Here is a 25,561-nt window from a genome sequence, read left to right on the forward strand (position 1 = left end):
CTGAGCAGGCGGAGTGGGACAAGCATCGTGCACTGAATTTGGGATTGGATATTGGACTGTATCGGTGTCATTGGAGAGGAAAAGGGGGCATGCGGTGGCATGAGTTGTTGCCTATGTTGAATACGGTGGTCAAAGGGGGTGTGTGTCCGTATGTGGTAGTGATTCATTTAGGGGAGAACGACTTGGTGCAGTGCAAGGGCCTGGCTATGGTTAAACAAATGATGAGGGACCTGAGGGAGATCAAGCAACGATGGGCGGGGTGCCATGTGATCTGGTCCGAATTAATCCCCAGGCGGGTGTGGAGGGGAGCTGAGCGCCCAGGTGCGATAGACAGGGCACGGAGGAAGATTAACCGGGTGATGGTGGATTTCTGTGCTAAGGAGGGGGTGGGGAGAATGGTACATCCTGACTTGCGTTATGGTGCGGTGTATTTTTTCAGGGAGGATGGGGTACACCTCTCCAGATATGGTATGGAATTGTACATAGTGCAGTTGAAGGAGGCACTGGATGGAGCACTGGGGGTACTCAGATATCCTAGGAGGCAGGAGGCCTAGGGGGGGGTCGGAAGTAGTAAACAACTTCCGAGTGGCGTTTCCCTATGAGAAAAGGGGGGATTCACAGGAGGCCTGGGGCTGTAGGGGCATTTGGGGAGCGGAGGTCAGTAAGGTCACTGAGGTCATTTGCAGTTGGGGGTAGGTTGCTGAGTGGATGTGGACACTTTGTTGCACTGTTGGGGATACAATTAGGGGTGGGGGTGGAGGGGGGGCTGTTAGGCAGTTATTACTTAGCGAGTACTAGTTTTGTTCGGCACAGGCCAGGTGGGTGTTTTGTTGTGTAGGTGCACTTGATTCCAAATAAAGCGGCCTTTAACACACTAAGTTCGTGTCTGTGTCAGTGCTTCCCCCCCCACCTACTGGTGTGCCCCAAAGACACCAGTGACCTGTTGAACTCCTTACAAGCAGACCACACACCGCTGGGTTTTAGCATTTTTAATCCTCCCCTTGGGGACGGGAGGAGCAGGCAGCCGTACAGTTGGTGTATCATAAGGACCCGTGTAGTGTGCTGTGAAAGTGCACGGAGAGGAACTGTTTAAAAAATCATGAACATATCATGAACCTCTGAGGACTTTCATGGCACTCGATGGGTCTTCAGAGAGAGTGGTGTGCAGCACCTCCTCTCTCTGGTGGAGGCAGAGAGACTCTGTGCTGGACAGAAGCCACATGAAGGTTCGGCTTGTTTTCGGCTCTGGGTACTAAGAAGGCCTTGAGCATAGCCAGGCATTGAGCAGGAGACTTCCTTGGTTCACCCACCACCACTGATCATGTCTTCTTTTACCCAACCTCCATGAATTGAGTGAGTTTTCGACCCTTCCTCCCTCCGCAGAGGTCAACCAAATCCCCTTCCTTTCTATAACCAGCTGAAGCCCACACTGTTCAGGACTTGGGATAATCAAAAGTTTAATGATTAGGGACAAAGATCCAGGTCAAAGGTCAGCACATCCTTCGCAAAGAAACCTAACCACAAAAGAACCTCTGCTAGATAATTTATTAATGAAGTGGTAATCTAGTGTTGAATACATACATTAATGAGAGATACAGATTGATGATATCAGAAAATGTTAATTGATACATAAACACAAATGTAGTGTCTGCACACAGGGGCGAAGCTCCAATCACAGAGGCGCTCTCCTGCCGCGTCCTTTATGCTCACGCTCGTATGGCACAGTGCTGGTATTTCCATCGACGGTCCCTACAAAAAGAAAATTTTTATGATCAGGGAAGTCTAGTGGAAAAAATCTTGTATTGAGGTTTATCATTTCTGAGGTGATTAAAAACATGAAACTATTTGCAGGACATTACCACCTCTTGGATCCTTGGAATTAATGCTTTGGAGGAGGAATCATAAACCTCACTGGAAAGGGTGTTATAAAAATATCAATAATTTCCAATATTAAGCACCTGTAAGCTTTACAACAGGGTCCTTCATATGTCAACAACGACTACCATTATGTCAGTGACCAGACTGGCCACAATATGCTAAGCACTGCCTTCATTATGCATCTTCAGATTTACTTACCCCATCACACATTATATCCTTGGCGCATGCTCAAACGTGCACCAGGATTCAATCCAGACTGCATGTTTAAATTCCATCATTCAGTACACCACTGAATGTTAAACTTACACCGTCACTCCCTAATTTAGAATGCATGCTCTCGTTCCAAAATCTTGCCTGTGAGCTCATATGCAGCATCGCTTGAATGCTCTGCCTGCATGGTCATATGTGTACCATCCCCAAGTGTTTGGGCATGCTCAACTTTGCAGCATCTCTTAGAAATCATTAGTGCAAGCTCAGCACCGCACCTTCAGCCACTTGCACCAACACACAGAAATTTTGAACATGTGCCCATATTTACACAATCACTCATAACATTTGACTGCATACTCCGATTCGCACCATCACCCAATCCTCTTGCATGTTCAGGTTTGCCCCACTGCTCAGTAAACCTTGGTGCATGGTCACTTTGACCCAATCACTGTGTGCTTTTAGGTTTCCTACATTGAAAGTTGTAGCCTTAGCAGGTGTATTGTTTGGCCAGGGGTGTGTTCTCCAGACTTTACATTACCTACTGAACTCTGAAGGAGCCCGCTGAAGCAGACCAAACATGGCACCTGGGACAGGCTCAGATGCGGCCACCAACAGCATGCGGCACAGGTGCCACTTCATAACGGCCCCTTCATGCCACTGCTGCAGCAGAGATGGCTTGGTACCCAGGCAGAGAGCGCTTAGTGAAACTTTGTTTTTAGCCAGTACAACTCCAAAAGTGTGAAGCAGCGACTTATTTTAAATGTGGCATCCATCTTTGAACAGTAATGTCCGCAGGGCATTACATCAGAGTGAGTACTCAACCTAGTCTACCAGCCTTCAAAGAAGTCCCAAGGATAAATAGCCTTTCACTTCATATCCCACCAGCCCCATCCCCCCTTCCCCAGACCCATTTACAATAAGGGAACAGGAGGCCAGTCCTTACTCCAGAATCTGTTCCCCTCAACATCTGCCACTGTGCACGAGTGAAGGTTTGGATGAGTTCCACAAGTGGCAATATGTGCACTGACGTGGGTACAAGCCAATAAACGGGCGCGCTAAAAAACAAATGCTAAAATAGAAGAGTGTAAAACTGGATCCTTGGTGAACGAAATATTAAAGGTGTGTGTTATGCCCTGCATAGTACTTTCATAACTTGCAGTTTACCAGTCCACCTGCTGCTCAGCCACTGTGTGTGTTTGGAGTGGAATGTTGGTAATGCTGTGATGCGTAGAATGTTGGGAGTCTAACAGAGTGAGGTATGACAGTTACAGATGGGCTGAGCAGCAGGCAGGTTGCTCCTGGTGGGGTTTGCTGTGGAATAGGACCAAGGGCTGACTACTGGGCTAACCTACTTTACTTTCACCTGTTACCTGGACTACTTGGCTGATGTACCCGCTTATCATCCTGCTGTACAACTGGAATAAAGGTACTTAAGAATTTATATGGCTACTAGTGTCTACTTTCTACCACAGATTACAACAGTGTGCAATGCACAAAGAGCAATTGAGAGTAAGACCGAACCCGTAAACTTGTGCCCCCAAACAGTGACATTTATTCACAACGAAAGTTACTTCACTGAGCAGCAGTCCCAAAATATATTTAAAATAATACCACTGACTCTTCATCCGCGCACCATTCATCCACTTCTACCCTTTACCAAACTCAGTTTAATGCTCTCATTACAGTCTTTCTTCTCCTCACTCTGTTGTTTTCCTCAGTGTAAAGCTCTCACCGCAGCCTTTCTTCTCCTCACTCAATTGTTTTCCTTAGTTTAAAGTTCTCAATGCAGTCTTTCTTCTCACTCTGTTTTCCTCGACCTTAAGCTCTCGCTGCAGTCTTTCTTCTCCTCACTTTGTTGTTGTCCTCAGTTTGTTTTTCCCTTTGCAGTCTTCAGCATGAAGACATCCACTTTTGGAACTCTTCCTGTTTGCAGCTTCCTGCTACTGTCTGTTATGGGCGCTGCCCAACCAGCCCTTTACATATTGTATGGATGAATGAGTGGATGTGTGTGTAGACCTAGGAATCAGTGAGTACCTATGTAGCAACTGGTATTGGTGTGTCAATGATTTAGAAAAGTGTATCAAAGGTTCTATTAGAGTGTGAGGAGGTGCATCAGATTTTCACGTGGATGCTGTCATCAGTGATATCATCAGTGATGTCACTGACCATGTCATGAATGATGTAATATGTGATGGCATGAGCAGTGCACGCGGGTGCGCGGGATATAGTTAGCTGAACTAACTATAACGCTGGAATTTCTATGGTTTTTGTAAATGTCCAGCTAACTATAACGTCCCTGAAACCTATGGGTTTTTCAGTGAATTTCTAAGGTTTTTTTAAATGCTAATTTCTAACAATAACGTACCTGAAACCTATGGTTTTTTCAGGAAAAACAAAATATATATCTATATATCTATATATATATATATTCACTGAAAAAACCATAGGTTATAGACCATATATAGTTAGGAATTTGCATTTACAAAACCTTGAAAATTCACTGAAAAAAAGATAGGTTAGAGACCATATATAGTTAGCTGGACATTTTATTGACATAAAAGCAATGAAATTCCATATATAGTTAGTTGCACTAACTATATATCGCGCACCCGCAATCCACTGCTGATGATGTCACATATTACATCATTCATGACATGGTCAGTGACATCACTGATGACATCACTGATGACATCTCAAATGACATCACTGATGACATCACTGATGACATCTCAAATGACATCACTGATGACATCATCTAGTGTCTGTGTGTTTTTGTAAAGTTTAAATATGTTTTACATATTGAAGAATGAGTGGATGTATGGAAGACTGAGTGTGTGTGTGGCTGGCTGGGAGGTGTGTGACTCTGTGCATATCAATGTGTACTTGTATCAGTGATTGTATAAGAGAGTAAGTATGTGTTAGTATATGTGTGAAAAGTATGGTGTTCTGTGTTTAACTGTATAGATGAGGAAATCGAAGTGTGATTGATTCTTCACAGGACTGACTAGGTGTATGAGTGCATATGATAGTGTTGTAATAATGAGTGACTGTATGTATGAGTGATTGTATGGGTGAATGAGTGAATGTGTGTGTAGACGTAGGAATCAGTGAGTGCGTATGTAGTAACTGGTATTGGTGTGTCATGATGTCATCAGTGATGTCATTTGAGATGTCATCAGTGATGTCATCAGTGATGTCATTTGAGATGTCATCAGTGATGTCATCAGTGATGTCACTGACCATGTCATGAATGATGTAATATGTGACATCATCAGCAGTGGATTTCGGGTGCGCGATATATAGTTAGTGCAACTAACTATATATGGAATTTCATTGCTTTTATGTCAATAAAATGTCCAGCTAACTATATATGGTCTCTAACCTATGGTTTTTTCAGTGAATTTTCAAGGTTTTGTAAATGCAAATTCCTAACTATATATGGTCTATAACCTATGGTTTTTTCAGTGAATTTCATTGGTTTTTTAAAAGCTAATATCTATAGCTGTAAAATATATTCTTTATTACGTGACGTATCACGTAGCCACGTGAGACGCCTCATGACGCGTCGCATAACCGTGACGTATTGGCTCTGCAGCGCAAACCAAACCCGTAGCGTAAGCGTGCCGGAGCACGCTTACAGATATATATATTTTTTTTAACCTTAATTAGACAAAATCCACACGTGCACATATCTTGAGGCCTTGCAAAGGCACATCAAACAAACAGTCCCTACAATTTTGCCAAGTTTGCTGGAAATCTATTCCCTTAATTTTTTTTTACTGTTTCTCTTGGTTTTCCCCTTGTTACGCTTACCGGGACGCTACCCGGTACGCGAACCGGACGCTCCAAAAACACAAGATGGCGGACTCCCGTTTTGCTGCCGGTTAGCTGCCCGGTTCGCGTACCGGGAAGCGCCTCTACCGCGAAAAATCGCGGGGGACTTTAATATCCCCCTCATCAATCCTAGGGGGTCAGGAGGGGTTTACCTTGCCCCCTTTCCTTCATTTCCCCCTTCTTTTTTCACCACATCTTGTCTCTCGAACCTACCGAGAGACAAGATGGCGGCCGCTCCGGACTGTTTACAATGTTGACAGCTACGCTGCCGGTTAGTTGCCCGGTTAGCTGCCCGGTGAGCTGCCCGGTGAGCTGCCCGGTTCGCGTACCGGGATGCGCCTCTACGGCGTAAAATCGCAAAAAAAAAAATTTTTATTTTTTGCCCCGCGGGGCACTTTAATATCCCCCTCATCAATCCTAGGGGGTCAGGAGTGGTCTACCTTGCACCCTTTCCTTCATTTCCCCCTTCGTTTTTCACCACATCTTGTCTCTCGATCGTACCGAGAGACAAGATGGCGGCCGCTCCGGACTGTTTAGAATGTTGACAGACACCAGAGAGCCAATCAGCTTCGCTTCGCGAAGTTCCGTTACGCGTCAGGTACGCGAACCGGGGCGCTAACCGGAGCGCTGTCACAGATATATATATTTTTTTAAACGTTAATTTCTCAAAATCCACTGGAGCACATATATTGAGACATAGCAAAGGCACGTCGGGCAAACCATATCTACAATTTTGCCAAGTTTCATGTAAATCTATTCAGCTGTTCGAGCTAAAAGTGAGTCCAACCGCCCTATGGAAAAATGAATGGGAAAAACGCGTTTTGGGACCCCCCTTTTTTCTCGGCCCCGCCTTGACGAAGCCCCCCCAAATTTTCAGGGGCTGCTCAGAAACAAAATGTGCCATTTTCCTGAAAATTTCAGCTAATTCCGTCCACAAACGCCAAAGTTATTAGACATAGAATTTTCAGAAATCCCATAGAGAAAAAATCCTAACTATATATACCCACTGGCTATCGCCAGTAGGTAATATACATATATAAACATATATAATCTGCATATCTATATAAATATAAATGCATGCACACATATACATATATGCATACATATGCATGTTATTTACATGAAAGTTTTAAAAACACTAATAAAAGCAAAGCTAAAAAGCCACCTCATTACAAACAGAATGGCTTTAACTTAAACGAGGGCGAGATCTATTGCATTTTCAATGCTTGTTTACTTTGGTTCTATCAAGAAGGCATTCAGATGTGTCACACATTTGCCATAAATTCTGAATGTTAGCACTCTAGTTGCTCATTAGATCACTGTAGTAAAGCTAGTGCTCACCAGGGAAGTCTGCTGCTAATCATGGTTTGCAGCCATTTTCCCGCATTTTTTATCCCGCAGACTTTCAGTCCGCATACCATTATCCCGCAAGGTCATTGACCTCGCATACCATTATCCCGCATTTTTTCAAAACGCATGTGCATTTATCGCGCATGCCTTTACAAAGAATTACGTTTTAAAGGCATGTATGGTAAATGCATTTGCGTTGTGAAAACCACGATGACGAGAGAGGTAAGTGGGTTTGTGTTAATTTTTTCCTGGGTTAGTGATTGTGTAGTGTAGTGTAGTGTTGTGTAGTGTAGTGTTGTGTTAGTGTAGTGTAGAGTTGTGGTGGTTGTTTAGTGTAGGGTCATGCTGGGGTGTAGTGTTTTAGGGTTTTGGGTAGTGTTGTAGTGTTTGCGTAGTGTAGGGTCATGCTGGGGGTAGTGTTTTAGGGTTTAGGGTAGTGTTGTAGTGTTTGCGTAGTGTAGGGTCATGCTGGGGGTAGTGTTTTAGGGTTTAGGGTTGTGTTGTAGTGTTTGCATAGTGTAGGGTCATGCTGGGGCTAGTGTTTTAGGGTTTAGGGTAGTGTTGTAGTGTTTGCGTAGTGTAGGGTCATGCTGGGCATAGTGTTTTAGGGTTTAGGATAGTGTTGTAGTGTTTGCGTAGTGTAGGGTCATGCTGGGGGTAGTGTTTTAGGGTTTTGGGTAGTGTTGTAGTGTTTGCGTAGTGTAGGGTCATGCTGGGGTGTAGTATTTTAGGGTTTAGGGTAGTTTGCGTAGTGTAGGGTCATGCTGGGGGTAGTGTTTTAGGGTTTTGGGTAGTGTTGTAGTGTTTGCGTAGTGTAGGGTCATGCTGGGGTGTAGTGTTTTAGGGTTTTGGGTAGTGTTGTAGTGTTTGCGTAGTGTAGGGTCATGCTGGGGTGTAGTGTTTTAGGGTTTTGGGTAGTGTTGTAGTGTTTGCGTAGTGTAGGGTCATGCTGGGGGTAGTGTTTTAGGGTTTTGGGTAGTGTTGTAGTGTTTGCGTAGTGTAGGGTCATGCTGGGGGTAGTGTTTTAGGGTTTTGGGTAGTGTTGTAGTGTTTGCGTAGTGTAGGGTCATGCTGGGGGGTAGTGTTTTAGGGTTTTGGGTAGTGTTGTAGTGTTTGCGTAGTGTAGGGTCATGCTGGGGGTAGTGTTTTAGGGTTTTGGGTAGTGTTGTAGTGTTTGCGTAGTGTAGGGTCATGCTGGGGGTAGTGTTTTAGGGTTTAGGGTAGTGTTGTAGTGTTTGTGTAGTGTAGGGTCATGCTGGGGGTAGTGTTTTAGGGTTTAGGGTAGTGTTGTAGTGTTTGCGTAGTGTAGGGTCATGCTGGGGGTAGTGTTTTAGGGTTTAGGGTAGTGTTGTAGTGTTTGCGTAGTGTAGGGTCATGCTGGGGGTAGTGTTTTAGGGTTTAGGGTAGTGTTGTAGTGTTTGCGTAGTGTAGGGTCATGCTGGGGTGTAGTGTTTTAGGGTTTTGGGTAGTATTGTAGTGTTTGTGTAGTGTAGGGTCATGCTGGGGGTAGTGTTTTAGGGTTTAGGGTAGTGTTGTACTGTTTGTGTAGTGTAGGGTCATGCTTGGGGTAGTGTTTTAGGGTTTAGGGTAGTTTAGTTGTTTAGTGTATGCTAAAGGCATATTCGTTCTAAAAGTTTTCGTTATTTTAATTTGCGGCCTAATAGTACATGCGGGATTTTTTTTGCGGACTGATGGTATGCGGGATTTCGTCATATATTCGCTAATCATACTTTCTATGGCAAAATGAACCCCCTCATTTTGTTCCTTTTTAAATTAAATGTTTTAAGAGTTACCACTTTATTCCAATCAAGATGGCTTCAGGTGTGCCATACCTTTGTAATAAGTAGGACTGTTAGCACTCTAGTTGTTCTTTAGAACACTCTGGGACATTCTGTCATTGGGCTATAGTTGGGCTACATCTGGCTGATATTTGGGCTACATTTGTTTTTTTTGTCTCTGGTGGCCATCTTTGGGCTACATTGGGCTACATTGGGCTACATTGGGCTACATTTGGGCTCCAACATATATATAGCCCAATGTAGCCCAATATATATTTTTCAAAGTTAATTTTCGTAAAAACCACTGGAGCCTATATCTTGAGACATAGCAAAGGCACATCGGGCTACCAGTCCCTACAATTTTGCCAAGTTTGGTGTAAATCCATTCAGCCGTTCAGGCTAAAAGTGAGGCCAACCGCCCTATGGAAAATTGCATGGGAAAAACACGTTTTGGGACCCCCCTTTTTTCTTGGCCCCCCCTTGACGAAACCCCCCCAAATTTTCAGGGGCTGCTCAGAAACAAAATGTTCAATTTTCCTGAAAATTTCAGCCAATTCTGTCCTCAAACGCCAAAGTTATTCGACATAGAATTTTCAAAAATCCCATAGGAAAAAAATCCTAACTATATATACCTACTGGCTATCGCCCCCCTAGTCAACTGATCTGGGTTTAATCCATCACCATTCTTTAGCCCCCTCAGCTACCCCAGTTCAGACATGGCCATATGCAAATCAGTCTGACCTTGTGCCTCATGGGAACAGTCCAGCCCGAACTGCCAAGCCATGTCTTCCCTGGACCGGAAACAAACATCCCGGGACCGGTTTCGGATTCATAATCCTCATCAGCCAGGCTATCTTGAATCCAGTGGCCAAGTGAGCAAAGGACTCACGTCTGAGCATACCCTGCCACACTTTGGGCGAACAAAGCGATACAAAAGGGGATGAGCGCGCTTTATAAATAATTTCAGTCAGTCAGTCAATCCCTTTTAAATGCCGAATACAAGATACTGAGTGAGGTCCTAACAGGCAACCTTCTCCCTCTCCTAACAAAACTGATACACATTGACCAATGTGGGTTTGTACCTGGCTGAAGCACATCCCTTAAAGGGGTACACAACAGGGATGCCCATTGTCAGCGAAACCTATGTGATGATGCAGGGGAGTGGCGTATACCAATTGGGCAGACAACACATGCCCTTTCCCTGTACGCCGACAATATTACACTATACGTTAGAGATCTGCAATGCGGGTTCCATACTGTCGCCCAAATCTTCACCCAGTTCCACAAGCTTTCTGGCCTAGCCATCAATTTTAATAAATCCCTCGCCTTCCCCTTTCAGGAAAGCACTCCACCCAGTGCAGTCCACTTTGGAGGAGAGGAGTTTGCCTCAGATACTATCAAATACCTCGGGGTGCGGATATACAGAACACAGCAAGACACCCTTGATGGGAATGTACAGAAAGTGATTGCTTTCCTGCGATCCCTGGTATCAATCCCTTAGTCAGTAGCAGGACGCCTGGCTATAGCAAAAATGGTCATGCTACAAAGGGTTCTCTATTATTTGAATACTCTCCCATTAATGATCCCCCCCACATTTTTTAAACTCTTGAATTCCATACTACTTCAACTAACATGGGGTGCAGGGAGGTGCCGAGTCAGCTTAATAAAGCTCCAACTGGCAGCATACTCGGTTGGTTTGGGGGGCCCTGATTTCAGGGCCTATTGTATGGTGAGTCATTTACAATGGCTTGCCCACTGGTTAGCAGGGCGCAATTTATAGGAAATTGCATTCACATCTGCGATAATTGCGCGAGGTGCACTACACACCCAATTGTGCCCCAGAAGGTACACTCCAGCTGCAATCCCACCATTGCTAAAGGTGGCACTGTATTACTGGAAACATGCATTAAAATATACAGCACCTACATTATCCGATGCGCCTAATATTCCGATGTTGGGACTCTCTACCCCTGAAGGTGTAATAACACAGCACAGGCTTACTAAATGGGAAAGAGTTGGAGTGACTACTCTTGGAGCAACATTTAGTGAGGGTTCTCTTCTGAGTCATGCCGATTTCATTCATAAACACGGTCTCACTGATGCATTATTTCTATTACATGCCAGCATAACACGACATGTCAGGCGTGAGTGGGCTCCTGAGGAACTAGAACCACCCATGCATAAATTAGTACACTTGCTAAACTCGATGGGAATAGGAGGACACCTGACAAAGTGGCTATACACGGGCATACGGGTGTACATATACTCACCCCTAAGCATGCTGCCAGCAAAGTGGGATGCCGATACAGGGGAAGTCCTCACAGATGTAGACTGGGTGTCAATTCTTGCCCACCGCGAGGTAGTCTCCCGCAATTCACGTTTTAAATTTATACAAAACATGATTACCCAGAAAGCGTACCCTATGCCGCACTGACTGCATGTGATGTTCCCTGAAGTGGCGGCAATCAGCCCTAGATGCGTGGAACAAGATGCCGACTTCATCCATATGATATGGTCTAGCCCCGCATTTTCTTTATACTGGCACAAATAGCACACTTGCTACGTGAGGTGGTGGGTGGACTCGAATATGTAACGTTACAACGCCACATATTACATCGCGGTCGGTAACAACACTGACGTTACAAAGTCCGCATTGTTACCATGGATGGCATTACAACGCAAGTCGTTTCTACGACTTGCACTAGATGGCATGCTGGACATAAGAATAGTATAAATTACTATTCCTACTCTAGTTAGCGCAACAGCAGGGAGTGTGTTGGACTTAAAATCCAACACATTCCCTGGTGTTGCACGTCATTTAGCGCAATACGTTGAAATGACTTGCAATGTAATGCCATGCGTGGGAACAACTTGGACGATGTAATGACTGCGTTGTTACCAATGCACGTGGTACTGACAGCATTGTAAACGCTGTCTCCCGGTGGACTCACATGGACTACAGCAGGGAGCTTTCTACTAGGAGCATACCTATGCCCTAAGGGGTACAAAGTACAGGCGAGGTTTGCAGATCTAGCGCTCATATTAGCGAAATGTCTCATCGCATGCTGATGGAAATCAGCAAGACCGCCAAACTTGACTGCTTGGAGGGAGGCCCTAGAACACTAGGGCCTGGCTGAAAGTGGAGCGATACAAAGGGAAAAAAGCGAGGGTTACGCAAAGTACCTATTGCCATGTCCTGGGATGCATTACTGGAATCCTTCAAAGCTCTGGACAAGGAGAAACCCCACAAGCAGGCAGACTCTACACACACAGCAAAGCCCGTGAATTAGCCACATCCTGTGACATACACATAGCGGAGAGGAGTAACCAAGATGGAAAGGTGAAGATAAAGGCAAGGCTTATTTAATGTACCTGACCACCTTACAACATTCCAATAAGTGGATGCTTACATAATGTGTGAACTAGACGCCAGAGACAGGCAAGGGCCTACCTGTGGTCCCTTACTCAACTGGTTAGTAAAGAGGCTGCCCTGTTAGTTAGTTCCAAGGATGGAAGGGGTTGTTTGACTGATAAGGGTATACAGTAACAGAGAGCTATAACATCAAATGTGGGTCCGTCGGGCACGTTCAAAGATAGTCCTCTAGCAGTTCTTCTTACCAATAGCAGAAAGGATGCCTGTAATAAGCTCATGAACGCACATTCCCTGTTGCATAATATGCAGAATAACACTGTATGATATACTCTGCTTAAAAAAAGAACATGAATGTACTATGACTGCTTGTATAGGCTCAACACTGTATTTACAATACAACTCAATAAAATCTCTTTAATAACTGCGTTTAGAAGGGATGACCGAGTTGTCAATCAACCAGTGAACTTAGTGAGTTTTTTCTCCTAAAGAAAAACAAACTGTAATACCATAAAAACAAGGGAGGACCACAAGTAGGACTAGTCTCTGCCCTGACTGTGTTTCAGAGGGGTTATATAAAATAACGCAGTTTCCTGTTCCACATTGCTCTCTATTTTTCATGATGGAAGCAGCAAGCATGATCCAACCTCTACCCTTGATGAACGAAGTAGGATACCGGGTTCTACCTTGGAAGTAGTGGCTGAAATGATTTGAATCCTACTTGATAGCGAATGGGTGGTAGGGGTGTATTTTCCCACTAAGAAACAACATATCCTTTTGCACGATTTAGGAATTCACAGGAGATAGATGTTTGAGAGCTCAATGGATCCCAAATTAGATGAAAATGAGGAAGAGATCAGAAGCACAAATAAATATGTTATCAATTGACCTGTCACAAATTTAAAGAGCATTTTGATCAAAAAGTTAATGAGGTGCTGGAAAGACACAAATTCTTTTCCTAGGTACAAAGGAAAAATGAGAAAATGAAAAGCTTTATTGAACATTCAGGAGGTATGTCCCACACTTTGGAAGTTTGTGTGAGTCATTGATTAGGGATCAATTTGTCAGATGCACCACCTGTCCCAGGACCCGAGATAAGTTATTGGCCAGCAATCCCAATTTGGAAGAGGCTATTGATATAGCAAAAAGCATGGAGAGGAAATAGGACAAAGAGAAGGAGAATGTTAAGAGGAAGAACACAATAATTCCATGAGGAACTCAGTGGCCGCTTTTAAAGAATCAGGTTTAACAATCAGATATGGGAACTGTCAGATAGGTGTGGGTTCCGTGGAATATTTGGGTCACACCATCTCCAAAGATGGTGTTAAACTAAGGACTGATCTTGTGGTAGCAGTCAAGGAAGCACCACCACCCACGCCCAAGGAGGAACAGAAGTCCTTCCTGGGCTTAGTCAGATACACGGCGATGTTTGTAAAACATGTTGCAGACCACACTACACCTATGCAAAATTTACCTTAAGAAAGGAATTCATTTTAATTAGGATAAAAATTGGCAGAAATCATTTGTCTTAGCTAAGCAAGCCATCCTGGAAGCACAGTCTTTAGGAAATGTTGATTCAAAGCATAAAACAGTTCTGACTACCGATGCCAGTGGAAAAGGAATTGTGCCCACTCTTTTTCAAGTAGTGAATGGAAATGAAAAGATTGTAGCCTTCGCTTCCCAGGCTCTGAAAGATTCGGAATGTACATTCCATCATAAAAAGAGAGACTTTGGTTTGTTATTGGGCCCTACCACATTTTGGATTTTTCCTGTGAGGATTGCCCTTCAAGTTATGCACTGATCACAAACTCCTCACATTTGTCTTCATCTCTAAAGGAAAAGACCATGCTACCCATCGCATAGTCAAATGGGTCGTCGGTGTAGACAGATACAATTTTAAAATCAAACATGTGCCAGGTAACAATAATGTACTTGTTGACTGCCATTCCAGACTACCATGAAAGAGGGAGATGGGGAGGAGGACAGCACTGACGAACCTTTTTCATTAGTCACTGTTCCATTTATGATGGATGGTATTCCCAGTACCCTTATTACAGATAATAGGGGACAAGTTACTTTAGATGAAATTAAAGAGTTCCTTACTAAGATGTCCATACAACATTTTAAAACGGCCTTGTATGGTCCCAGGGTCAATGGGTTTGTGGAGTGTGTAAACGGTATGATCAAATAATGTATTCAACTTGCTTATATCACCAGCGAATCTGCAGACAAAAAAAGTTATGGTCGCAACAACAGCAACAACAAAATGCTGAATCTGATTAAGCGAGGACTTACTCTTTGTGGTTTTCGTGGTAACTAGAGACTCCCACAATGTATCTTCCAGTGGGCACTTGCCATCTCATATATGCAGCAAAGTCATTGACATAATCAGTCCACTGGCAATCAAGGTCTATGTTGGAGTTCTGAGAGCAGCAGTAAATCTTCCACCTAGGAAACAATGTGGCAAAAGATGTGAACTGTGACAGGGAATTATAAGGGAATGTTAACGCTTGGCAAGGGGTCATGATAAGGGCGAGAAGACGTAGCGGAGGACACTTAAAAGTAGCATTAAGAAAAAAGTGAGCCAGAGCTAAGCAGGTTAATTAACAATAGATTAAGGGCCTGATTTAGATTTCGGCGGATATGCTACTCTGTCACAACTACGACGGATATCCGGTTTGCTGAAATATAAATCCCTTAATATCATATGGGAAATAAATTTGGTAAGACGAGATATCCATCACCATTGTAAAGGAGTAACACGTCCGGTGAAATCTAAATCAGGCCCTAAGTGATACAGTTAGTGAATGATATCAGAAGCGATTGGAGTGCAGCCAAGCAATTGACTCATCTCATTTTGTGAGGAATGATTGGGACTAAATAATACATTAGAGATATTGTTGGAGATATAGACAAAGATTTGTTTTGGAAACTTAATATCAATAGAGGTAATTTTGAGAGAAAATGGGGTAGAAATGCAAGATTACCCGACAACCATCATACTTATTTTTGTTTTCATTTCTTTCATTATCATCAACCCATCTACTAGATTGGTTGGTCTAGGTTTAGCGAGGAATCTGTCATCATTGTGGGAAGGTTCCCTGCAATGGGACAGTGGGAATAGATGAGCCTGGGCAGGCAAGCAAAGATGGGGTTTTGTGTAGTGCTGTGTCACAGAGGATAGTTGTGTTTTATGTGGCTGTGGATTAGTAGGAATACACTTGTTTGTTGTGGTAATGCTTTTAGAGAAGTTTAGTGTGCCTGTGATTAGTGTGGGCCCTTATCTGTCAGTTGGTGGCAATGGTTTGATTCTGAGTGCTAAAGGTGTATGTGAATAGTGAGTTTCACATGGCAGTCGTTTTAAGCTTGGTTTGGAATGGTAATGGTCTGTGGAACAGTTTGTTTTACAGAGGCTGTCATTGTGAAGAGGTTTCATGTGGCAGAAGATTGGTGGATGTGGTTTGATGCAACATTTCTTATCATAGCTAGGTTGCCTGCCAGCAGTTGCTTTCTAATCTTTGGGTGGCATTACCTCCTGTCCTCATACCAGTTTTCATGATAGCTATCAAAACCACTGACGGCGGATCCAAAAGGACATGAGTAGGTGAGCTCCTTATCAAACTCGTTAACATAGGGACTCCATTGACATGATGGTGTTGCACTGAACGTTTTCTTGCAGGTGTAATCCCACACGCGGTCCTTATGCATACCGTGATGATCACTATAAAGAAAATTTAACCTTGGTGAATTTCAGCTCCTCCTTGACAGAAGCTACTAATAACATGCAACTATGATATGAGAATGAAACATTTATAAATCACTACTATTCTGTGACTGTACTGTACAAGGTTTTCTATTGAGGTGGTGCTCATTAGAGAGAACAAATATTTAAGTTCAAAATGTAGGAGTGTTTACAACAATAAACACACTTGCATCATAATGCCCCCAATGCACCAGTTCATGTGTGCAGTTATGCATGGTAACATAAGAATGAGGTGGTTGGACTCTCTTCAATCCCTCTCACTACTTTTATGATCCACTTTGTGGGACACTTTCCCTTGGACAGCTCCTGCATAGTACCCTACACATTCGCAGCTACATCCATGACACAAAGTCTCCTGTTCTTTGTGCTCTAATGATGACATGAGTTGGTGTATCTTTTAGATGCTAGGAATGTTTGGTACTTAACAGCTCACCACTAAGGGGATTCTCCACAGGTTCATACTCCCTTGTCAACACATCACCAATGGGCTCACTTTTATATCCTCTGTCCGGGCCTAGCTGCTGCTGAATGTGTAGAAAAGATTAAATTGTCAATTGTGGGTCTTCTATAAGCCACTCCGCCGCCCTTCGCCTCTAAGGACCAGGGGTCATATTATCAAGAATGGCGATAACATTATCGCTGCTTTAGCGGCAGAAAACTGCCACTAAAGCGGCGATAAGGGGCTTGATAATATGCCCTTGTGAAGTCCCATAGAAGCCCAGGTTCTAGTGTGAACCTGGGCTTCTACAGGAATTTACAAGGGCATATTATCAAGTCCCTTATTACCGCTTTAGCAGCAGTTTTGTTCCGCTAAAGCGGTGATAATGTTATCGCCGTTCTTAATAATATGGCCCCAGGTCTCTTCCTTTCAGTGTGCCTCACTTAATTCTGGGTGGGAACTAGCACCTTGTTGCCAGGTTTATTGCTTCTCTTTCAATGGCAGGATGAGTGGAATTTTTGTTGGCTCCTTTTGATTCTGTAGAACCTACTTGCCAATCCTGATACCTGTCTGTGCTCACTTTGTGCTGTGCCCTGCCATTGAGTTGAGGTCGCAACACGCCTCTCTCATGGTGTTTATGCTCCATAACCCTGTTGAAGATGAGCACCACTGCTGTCTCAGCTGTGTCCACTATGCATCTCCTGCCCTGTCAGCAGATGTGCATTCACGCCGGGATCTTCTCTAGGGGCCTTCAAAAAGCTTTCATTTAGGCAACCAGGGTAGTGTGCTCAGCCTAATCGTCCAGTGCCATCTTTGATTAGGCTATGCCCCAAGATTCATGTTTTTTCCACATACCACTATGAGTAATGGGGCCAAACATGATTAGCAAATTTGGTCTAGGAAAACCGATACAAAACTCTCAAAATTCATAGGTGCATCACAGCAAAAGAGTGAAGAGAAAATGAAAGAGATGGTGTCAGCACTGTGATCAAGAAGTCTTCCTGGAAAGGGGTGATGGAATACTTTAGACTCACGAATAGGGGTAGGCACTTGGAAATCCAGATTGAATAAAATGCTGTCATCAGGGGTGCACAGTGTCACCAGATACCTCATGCAGGCTTCAGGGTTCTTCAGAATTAATTAATCCTTTCAGGTTTTCCTCCTGGGTTACATCCTTCTCTTGATTTCTTCAGCTTTCTGGAGTTCATCTGTTGATTTCATTATGACTACACTCCCATCTGTGAGCACCTGTTTTTGATGCACTGGTCGTGTACCGAGAATTCTTGGTCCTGGCCAACCTCATTCAACATCCAACAAGGGTATTCTATGGCCTCTTGTCCCCCAGACTCTCCCTTGCCATCCTCCGGCATTGCTTTTATGCACCGCCCACACAAATGGCATCAAAAAACTGTCCTTACATTCACTTTCTGTCAACTGGCAACCATGAACTCCAGAGTACTGCCTGCCAACTTGCATGTTTGCTGCTCATTGCTGTTTCCATGCCTAATCAAGTCGCTAACCTTGAAATTGTCACAGAGTCTGTACTTATACTGGTCTGGAAAGGATCAGGGAGAGGTAGCTCGAGGCAATGGCTCCCCCAAGGCTGATTCTCTGCTTCAAAGTTAAGTGCACCGTGTTCATACTCTTGCTGATAATCCTGATGTTGCATTAGTACATCAATCTGTTTTTTTGTGTGAGGATGAGTCATCTGGTCCATGATGGTATATTGCCTCCCCTCCTGAGGATAATGATTAAGGTTAGGATTTCTCTGATTCTCCAGCTGGCACAAGATGGCAACTCATCTGGTGTGGCTTTGAACATACCCTTGCCATGGTCTGTCATTTGTGCTCTAAGGTTCTGCTGCAAAAAGCCAATTCCTTCTAATGTAGATCTCCTGGGAAGGTAGAAATACATGATGAGCAAAAATCTGATGCTTCAATATTAGAGTGACCTAGGTAGGGAAAGGTTCACGCGAAAAATGGGATGAGTTCTCATTCTTCCCTGCAAGGGCCTGGGAATTCCTTCCTCAAATGTGCAGGTAATTGAAATTACTGCAGACTCTGGGTGATTTATGTTGATGTAAGTTGTGGAAAATCCTTGACCTCCTACTCATCTCCTCACTGTAGTCCCATCCTCCTTTGTGCCTCCTCATGGTCATGGTGTGGGATCAAGTTCAGTACTTACACTGTGGAGGGACAGGCAATGACAGTGCTACAGCTTCCTCTTTGCTTGGATCTTGTGATGCTGGAGATTCTTCATCCCTGATGAAGTGGCACACATGTCTGTTTCTTCCTATGGGGGTGGCACTGGGGAGGTCATCTCCACTGTATCTCTAGCAGAGTGGTGCTTTCATCAGTCCCAGGACAAATGATTAATCAACCCATCCTAGTGGCAGAAACCTTATAATTGGTGTTTCTGACAACTGTGCATGTTCCTCCATTATATGTGTGGCACACAGATGTGTCAGGTGTTCAGAGGCAAAAAGGGATGTGATACTGTGATGTTCCTCAAAATGAACACAGAGGTTGAAAAAGCAAAGCCCAGTGTGTCTTGAAAATAACAAAACACAATGTTAACTTAAGATCTTCCAGGTGCCCATAGCTAAGGGTTCAAACTCATGGTTTACAAGTGAAAGGAGTGACTTTGAGTCAGTACAACAGATACGCTGGTGATGGGAAATCTATTGTTTGATCTTGACTTGCACCAATGCAACGTGATGCAAGATACTTTTTTGAGTCAAAAACTAATGCATACTTAAAGTAAGTATTAACAAAGGGAAATGTGTTTATTTCTCCAAAAACCAACACATTGCATTTGTGCTTTTGAACTTGTCTAGAGATAGGAATTTGTAGTGGGGGGTTTTCTTCTGCAGATATCCCATGCTCGACAGTGTAATCTTGCTTCTGCACCATGGTGCAATGCTGTAGCCATGCAAGGCAGCCTAGTTAGAGCGCCAATGCAGGCTTGCAGGGACAGACAGCAGCAGCAGGTCAATCTTAGTACATATGGCTCAGCACTGTGTATTCTGCTTTGCACAACACAGCACAGGAAATTTGGGTGCATGAGAAATGAGTAAATCTAGGCCTGTGTTCCTTGAGATGAGGGAGAGCAGAAGACTTGTGGAACATGGTGGGAAAGATGCTAGAAATAGGGGCGAGGGTCAACAATAATGGGAGGAATTACACAGAATGCCTGTATACAGCCGTACACATTACAGCAATGTCAATAATTATATTCATAATGAACACATAGTGATACATTAATGGTACCTGATTACTGTGTCAATTGATTCCTGAACCGGGCAGGTGAAAATCAGTTGCTTGTCGTATTCGTTTACCCATCGCGGACTCAGAATTTCTCCGCTCTCTTCTAGATACAATGAGAAGAGCGTTACTAGGCTTTGGGCCAAGGAAAGTAGCAGTTGTTTTTGTTGATGTTGCAGGTAGCTATGTTCCCTGCCCATTTTTATGCACCAGCCTTGTGCCCCCACACACCCTGCGAACGAGGCAGCACTGATATGCTTGAGGGGATTCCATTTTGAGATATTAAGAGGCTGTCGTCAATGGGATGTGCGTCGTAGTAAACTATTTCTACAGGCTATTCCTATACCTTGCCAGTGAGCACAGTATTTATTATATTATGTATGCAACATTTCCTCCTCTCTCTAATCCCTTTATTCATTTCACTACCCTTTAACATTAAGTATACAACCTCTCCTCCTCTCCCTGCTCCCCTAAATATGTTCACTGGCCTATAACATTATGTGTGGAACCCCTCAGCCTCTTCAGTGTCATATTTGTTTCACTTTACCTTCAGCAACTCACTGCCTGTGTCTATATTTAACCCAAAACAGCTGCATTGTTCCCAAAACAATCCAGGAAGTCTGATCTTAGGACCCGCACTGACCTCCTTGGTCTTTGCTGACTCCTAGTTCAAGAAAGGCTCAACAGGCTGAGTGTGCCCATCAGAGTTAACGAGAGGCTCAATCGGCTATGTAAGGCCCTCAGAGCTAGTGAGAGGTTCAATAGGCTGCACATGACCATCAGAGTTAGCAAGAGGCTCAATAGACTGTGTGTGGCCATCAGAGCTTGTAAGAGGCTCAATCAACTACGTGTGGCAATCAGAGCTAGCCAGAGACTCAATCGGCTATGTGTGACCATCCGAGCTTGCCAGAGGCTCAATAGGCTGCACATGGCCATCAGAGCTTGCAAGAGGCTCAATCGGCTACGTGTGGCCATCACAGCTAGCGAGAGACTCAATCAGCTGTGTGTGGCCAACAGAGCTAGCAAGAGGGTCAATAGGCTGCGCATGACCATCAGAGCTTGCAAGAGGCTCAATAGGCTGCGTGTGACCAGCAGAGCTAGTGAGAGGCTTAATAGGCTGCATGTGGCCATCAGAGCTAGCGGGAGGCTCAATCGGCTATGTGTGGCCATCAGAGCTAGCAAGAGTCTCAATTGGCATGTGTGGCCATCAGAGCTAGCAAGAGTCTCAATCGGCTGTGTGTGGCCAACAGAGCTAGCAAGAGGGTCAATAGTCAATAGACGGGCCGTCAAAACTCTTCTGTTTGCTTAAATTCCTCTGCTGTTTTTTTTTGTTTTTTTTTCTCTCGGAGTTTCTTATGTGGTGTTGTGTTTACCTTGGCAAAGCGTCAGGACGCCCCTTCGCTGGGGCAGCTGTGCGCGGTACAACTAATAATAACATAACATAACATAACAATAGGCTGCGCATGACCATCAGAGCTAGCAAGAGGCTCAATAGGCTGCGTGTGACCAGCAGAGCTAGCGAGAGGCTCAATAGACTGTGTGTTGCCATCAGAGCTAGCGAGAGGCTTAATAGGCTGCATGTGGCCTTCAGAGCTAGTGAGAGGCTCAATCGGCTATGTGTGGCCATCAGAGCTAGCAAGAGTCTCAATTGGCATGTGTGGCCATCCGAGATAGCAAGAGGCTCAATTGGCACGTGTGGCCATCAGAGCTAGCAAGAGGCTCAATCGGCACATGTGGCCATCAGAGCTTGCAAGAGGCTCAATCGGCTATGTAAGGCCCTCAGAGCTAGCGAGAGGCTCAATAGGCTGCACATGACCATCAGGCTGCGTGTGGCCATGAGAGCTTGTAAGAGGCTCAATCAACTACGTGTGGCCATCAGAACTAGCAAGAGGTTTAATCAACTATGTTGGCCATCAGAGCTAGCAAGAGACTCAATCGGCTATGTATGGCCATCAGAGCTAGCAAGAGGCTCAAGAGGCTGCACATGGCCATTAGACCTTGCAAGAGGCTCAATCGACTACGTGTGGCCATCAGAGCTAGCGAGAGGCTCAATGGGCTGTGTGTCCAACCGAGCTAGCAAGAGGGTCAATAGGCGGCGTGTGGCCATCAGAGCTAGCGAGAGGCTCAATTGGCTATGTGTGGCCATCAGAGCTAGCAAGAAGCTCAATTGGCACGTGTGACCATCAGAGCTAGCAAGAGGCTCAATTGGCACGTGTGGCCATCAAAGCTAGCAAGAGGCTCAATCAGCTATGTGTAACCATCAGAGCTAGCGAGAGACTCAATCGGCTGCGTATGACCATCAGAAATAACGAGAGGCTCAATCGGCACATGTGGCTATCAAAGCTAGTGAGAGGCGCAATCGACTGCGAATGGCCATCAGAGCTAGCGAAAGGGTCAAGAGGCTGCCCGTGGCCATCTGAACTAGCAATGGACTGAGTCTCCCTACCTCTGAGGAATATTAACGACTCGCTAGGCAGCTGGCGCAGGCAGCTCTGAATTTCTGAAGCATGAATTCTAATCAGATACTGCCGGAAAATTACCATATTTGGGGTAAACACGCTTCAGTCCGCCAGTCCGCAAATATTGACAGACTGTCTCCTTTGCACCCCCACAATTCCTAAACGCTGCTGGAAAAAATAAGTTTACTTCACAGTTCTGAAGCAGGGCTCATGGTATGCACAGGGCCCAGGAGCATTATTATTCCGCAGCAGGAATTCATTTCTGGCACTGCAAGAAAACTGCATGCCACACTACTGATTTCAGGACAAGATTCACCCAAGTCCCTCACCCTAAAAGTGGGGCGCTGTATCTTGGTTTATCAGTGGTTTTCAGGGAGGTTCCTACCTGGACTTCATAGGGGGTACACACATCACAGAATGTATGTTTTGCACAAGCTGCCTACAGGTTCCTGGAAAAATTAAGATAAGGAAGAACTTGAACTTTCCCGTTGTGACACTGTAAACTGAGAGTCAAATGTTATAGATTAAAACACTTTATCTTGATGTGCAGTAGGAAAAATAAAGTCTAAAAGTCTAAATATTCACTACTTGGTACCTGCATGGTCAAAAATGCCCTGACTCTGTTTATGAGTGGGATAAAAATATTTGCTATGTATCTAAGGCACGTTAATTAAAGTCGGTCCCGAAAAATAAAAGGTAAAATTCAATTTTATTTTGTAATCTGTTTATGATTAGGAATGAAATAACATGTCATAAATCTACTGGCAGATAGCACAGACACACTTTAATCAGTAACTGCCTATCTAAGGTTAATACTTAGGGGCCTATTAGGATGGCGAGCGGACTTGCGTCCGCCCGCCACCCTAGCGGTGCTGGGACCGGCTGCCATTGGTGTGCCAGTCCCGCACCGGCAATTAGGATGCCACCCCCACGGTGGCATACCCCATCCACATCATTGTGGGGCATGCACAACGTGGCAGGTACCGCGCGGTAACTGCCACGTCGTGCATGCAAATGCAGGGGGGTACCATAGGTACCTTTCATGGGCCCTCCACCTCACCAACATCCTGGGGGCCCACAACGGACCCACAGCTGGGAAAACCACATGCCTTTCCATGGCAGCAACGCCACCACAAAAAGGCTGCTTCCCGCATACATTATAATATGGATGGCGGTGTCTAGCAGACACCGCCACCAAATTCAACCCTTTTCCACCCGGTCAACCCGTCGACTGGGCGGAAAAGCGGCAGACGGTCTTCCCATCCGCCGCGGTACCCACTTCGGCATCATAATATGGCGGGGGAAATGGAGGTGGGCGGGAGATAATTAATGGCGGATCGTCACTGCCATACCGGCGGTGGCAATCCCCCCGACATTATAATAGACCCCTTAATGTTTTCTTTGTCTACAATGGACGTGGATGACCCTTAATGTTTTTATTTGCCATTTGGACAAGAAAAAATAGATTATAATCGTTTCAGTCTAGAACTGTATGGTATGTAGCCTTTTTTCGCTATGAAGTTTTGTTCACATGGAAGGAAATGACGGTTGACCCTTCTGAAATAAACACAGAAATGAATAGCCTAAAAGAAAAATGATTAAAAAAATAGTTTTTACCTGTGGGTGCGTCCTGGAAGTTCTTACCTTCTGCAAAAATCGTAGCTATGATCGATGCAAGAAGGATTAATGCCTTCATGGCGAATGGCAGAGTGACACAGATTTATTTTAAATGAGCAGTTTAATATGCAATTTAAAAAAAATATATCTATGACTTTTCCCTTCTTCGATCCCCGTCTTCTTGTTGTATATTCTCTGCTTCCTAAAGTGTACGCTTTATATAAGCATAGAGCCCCTCCCATTCTTCAGAAGTATGTGTCATGTTTGACATGGATAGGTATTTTTAAACTTTCTCAAAGTTTTTTTACTCACCAGCGCCCTATGGAAATTATTGGACATTGACATAGGAGCCTTGGTTTTCAAAAACATTGACTTAGGAGCCTTGGCTTTCAGAAACATTAACTACAGGAGTACTATTTATGGACTTCATGGGTCCTGATTATCAGAAACATGGACTTCAGAGTCTTGGCTTTTGTAAACATGGGCTTCAGGAGAACTGGTTATGGACGTAAGGAGTCCTGATGTTATATTAATAGAGCTTATAATGCACCAACTCACTTCCTGCAGATTATCCCTGCGCAGTAGGCAAAATAATTGCCAATTAACAAATGGCCCCCCCAAAAGCATACAGAGAAGCAAACTGAAGGAAAGCTCTATGCTGTACCTGTTGTAAAATAACCAGATTTTGAATATTTTTTGGGACATTTTTATAGTTAGAATTTGTATGCATCCTCACAGGAAGCTTGTTCCAGTGCCAGACCGCTGAATATCTAAATGAGACCCCCCTCCCCCTTCTAGCATGGAGGGTCTGTTGTGCTTGAGCAAGGGCTAAAGAAAGAGACTTTAGTGCCCTGGTCGGTTCTACTGCGCATGTGTGTGTGTGTGTTGGGGGGGGGTCTGGAGTAAAGTGCCCTGAGTACATGGCGAATTGGGAGCTACTGAAGCTTTTTCAACATTGGAACTGATGCAGATCTAGGGGGAAGACAAAACAGTAGTCTGGCAGCAGTATTTTCAATAGCTTGGAGCCGGGTCAATAGATAATCCTTTACACCGGCATACAACGACTTGCCATAGTCCACTCGGCTAGTGGTTAAAGCCTGGGTATTCGTTTTCCTGCAATTAATTGTGGGTTTCTAAAGCACTAGAATCGACTCCCGAAGGAGTATCTCTGCGCTATAGACCGCTGGGGAACCCGTCCTAGCTTTCCCTGTTAGATGGTCCCTACTGGGTATCCCCAAGGTGAAACCAGGCATCCCTGGCGTTTGTGGGGGGCCGTTGTGGAGATGAGGCAAGCTAATGCCCAGAGTTGCCGAGTGTGATCCCTGGTTAGAGTAGGCACCGAGGCGAGAATTATCAAGTCCGCTGATCCTGGTCCATGACCCTGCCGCGTCGGGAATTGAACCCTGGTCCCGGGCCGTCCTCTGCTTCCGGGTCTGCCGCCTCTAACCAGTGAGCCACACCACTCCACTAATGCAGGAGTAGACATTTGAAGATCTTGCAAAGCAAAGGCAGGGTACTGCAACAGGAGCTACACACACAGCTGCAATCTTATCTTTGATTTACTACTGAGTGAAATTCCCAAACTTCTTACCACTTGTTT

The 25,561-nt window shown here is 44.6% G+C and overlaps 1 protein-coding gene across 3 annotated transcripts; it reads right to left on the reverse strand.

Annotated features, from left to right (window-relative positions):
* Window positions 1–1,530: 1,530 nt before the first annotated feature.
* On the reverse strand, window positions 1,531–24,156 carry LOC144794901 (hemagglutinin/amebocyte aggregation factor-like). 3 transcript variants are annotated; one of them, XM_078668197.1, is made up of 5 exons: window positions 23,989–24,156; window positions 19,892–19,988; window positions 15,953–16,141; window positions 14,716–14,868; window positions 1,531–1,749 (listed from the first exon to the last, which is right to left on the reverse strand). In XM_078668197.1, the coding sequence occupies exons 1-5, from the start codon at window positions 24,038–24,040 to the stop codon at window positions 1,707–1,709; spliced, it is 534 nt and encodes a 177-aa protein (XP_078524323.1). In that variant the 5' UTR covers window positions 24,041–24,156; the 3' UTR covers window positions 1,531–1,706. The 3 variants fall into 3 exon arrangements, with proteins under 3 accessions (XP_078524323.1, XP_078524322.1, XP_078524321.1); XM_078668196.1 differs by having other exon boundaries at window positions 19,892–19,991; XM_078668195.1 differs by having other exon boundaries at window positions 19,892–19,991; window positions 23,962–24,156.
* Between the last annotated feature and the right edge of the window lie 1,405 nt (window positions 24,157–25,561).

Source organism: Lissotriton helveticus, chromosome 1_1, assembly GCF_964261635.1.
Source record: "Lissotriton helveticus chromosome 1_1, aLisHel1.1, whole genome shotgun sequence".
Lineage (NCBI taxonomy): Eukaryota > Metazoa > Chordata > Amphibia > Caudata > Salamandridae > Lissotriton > Lissotriton helveticus.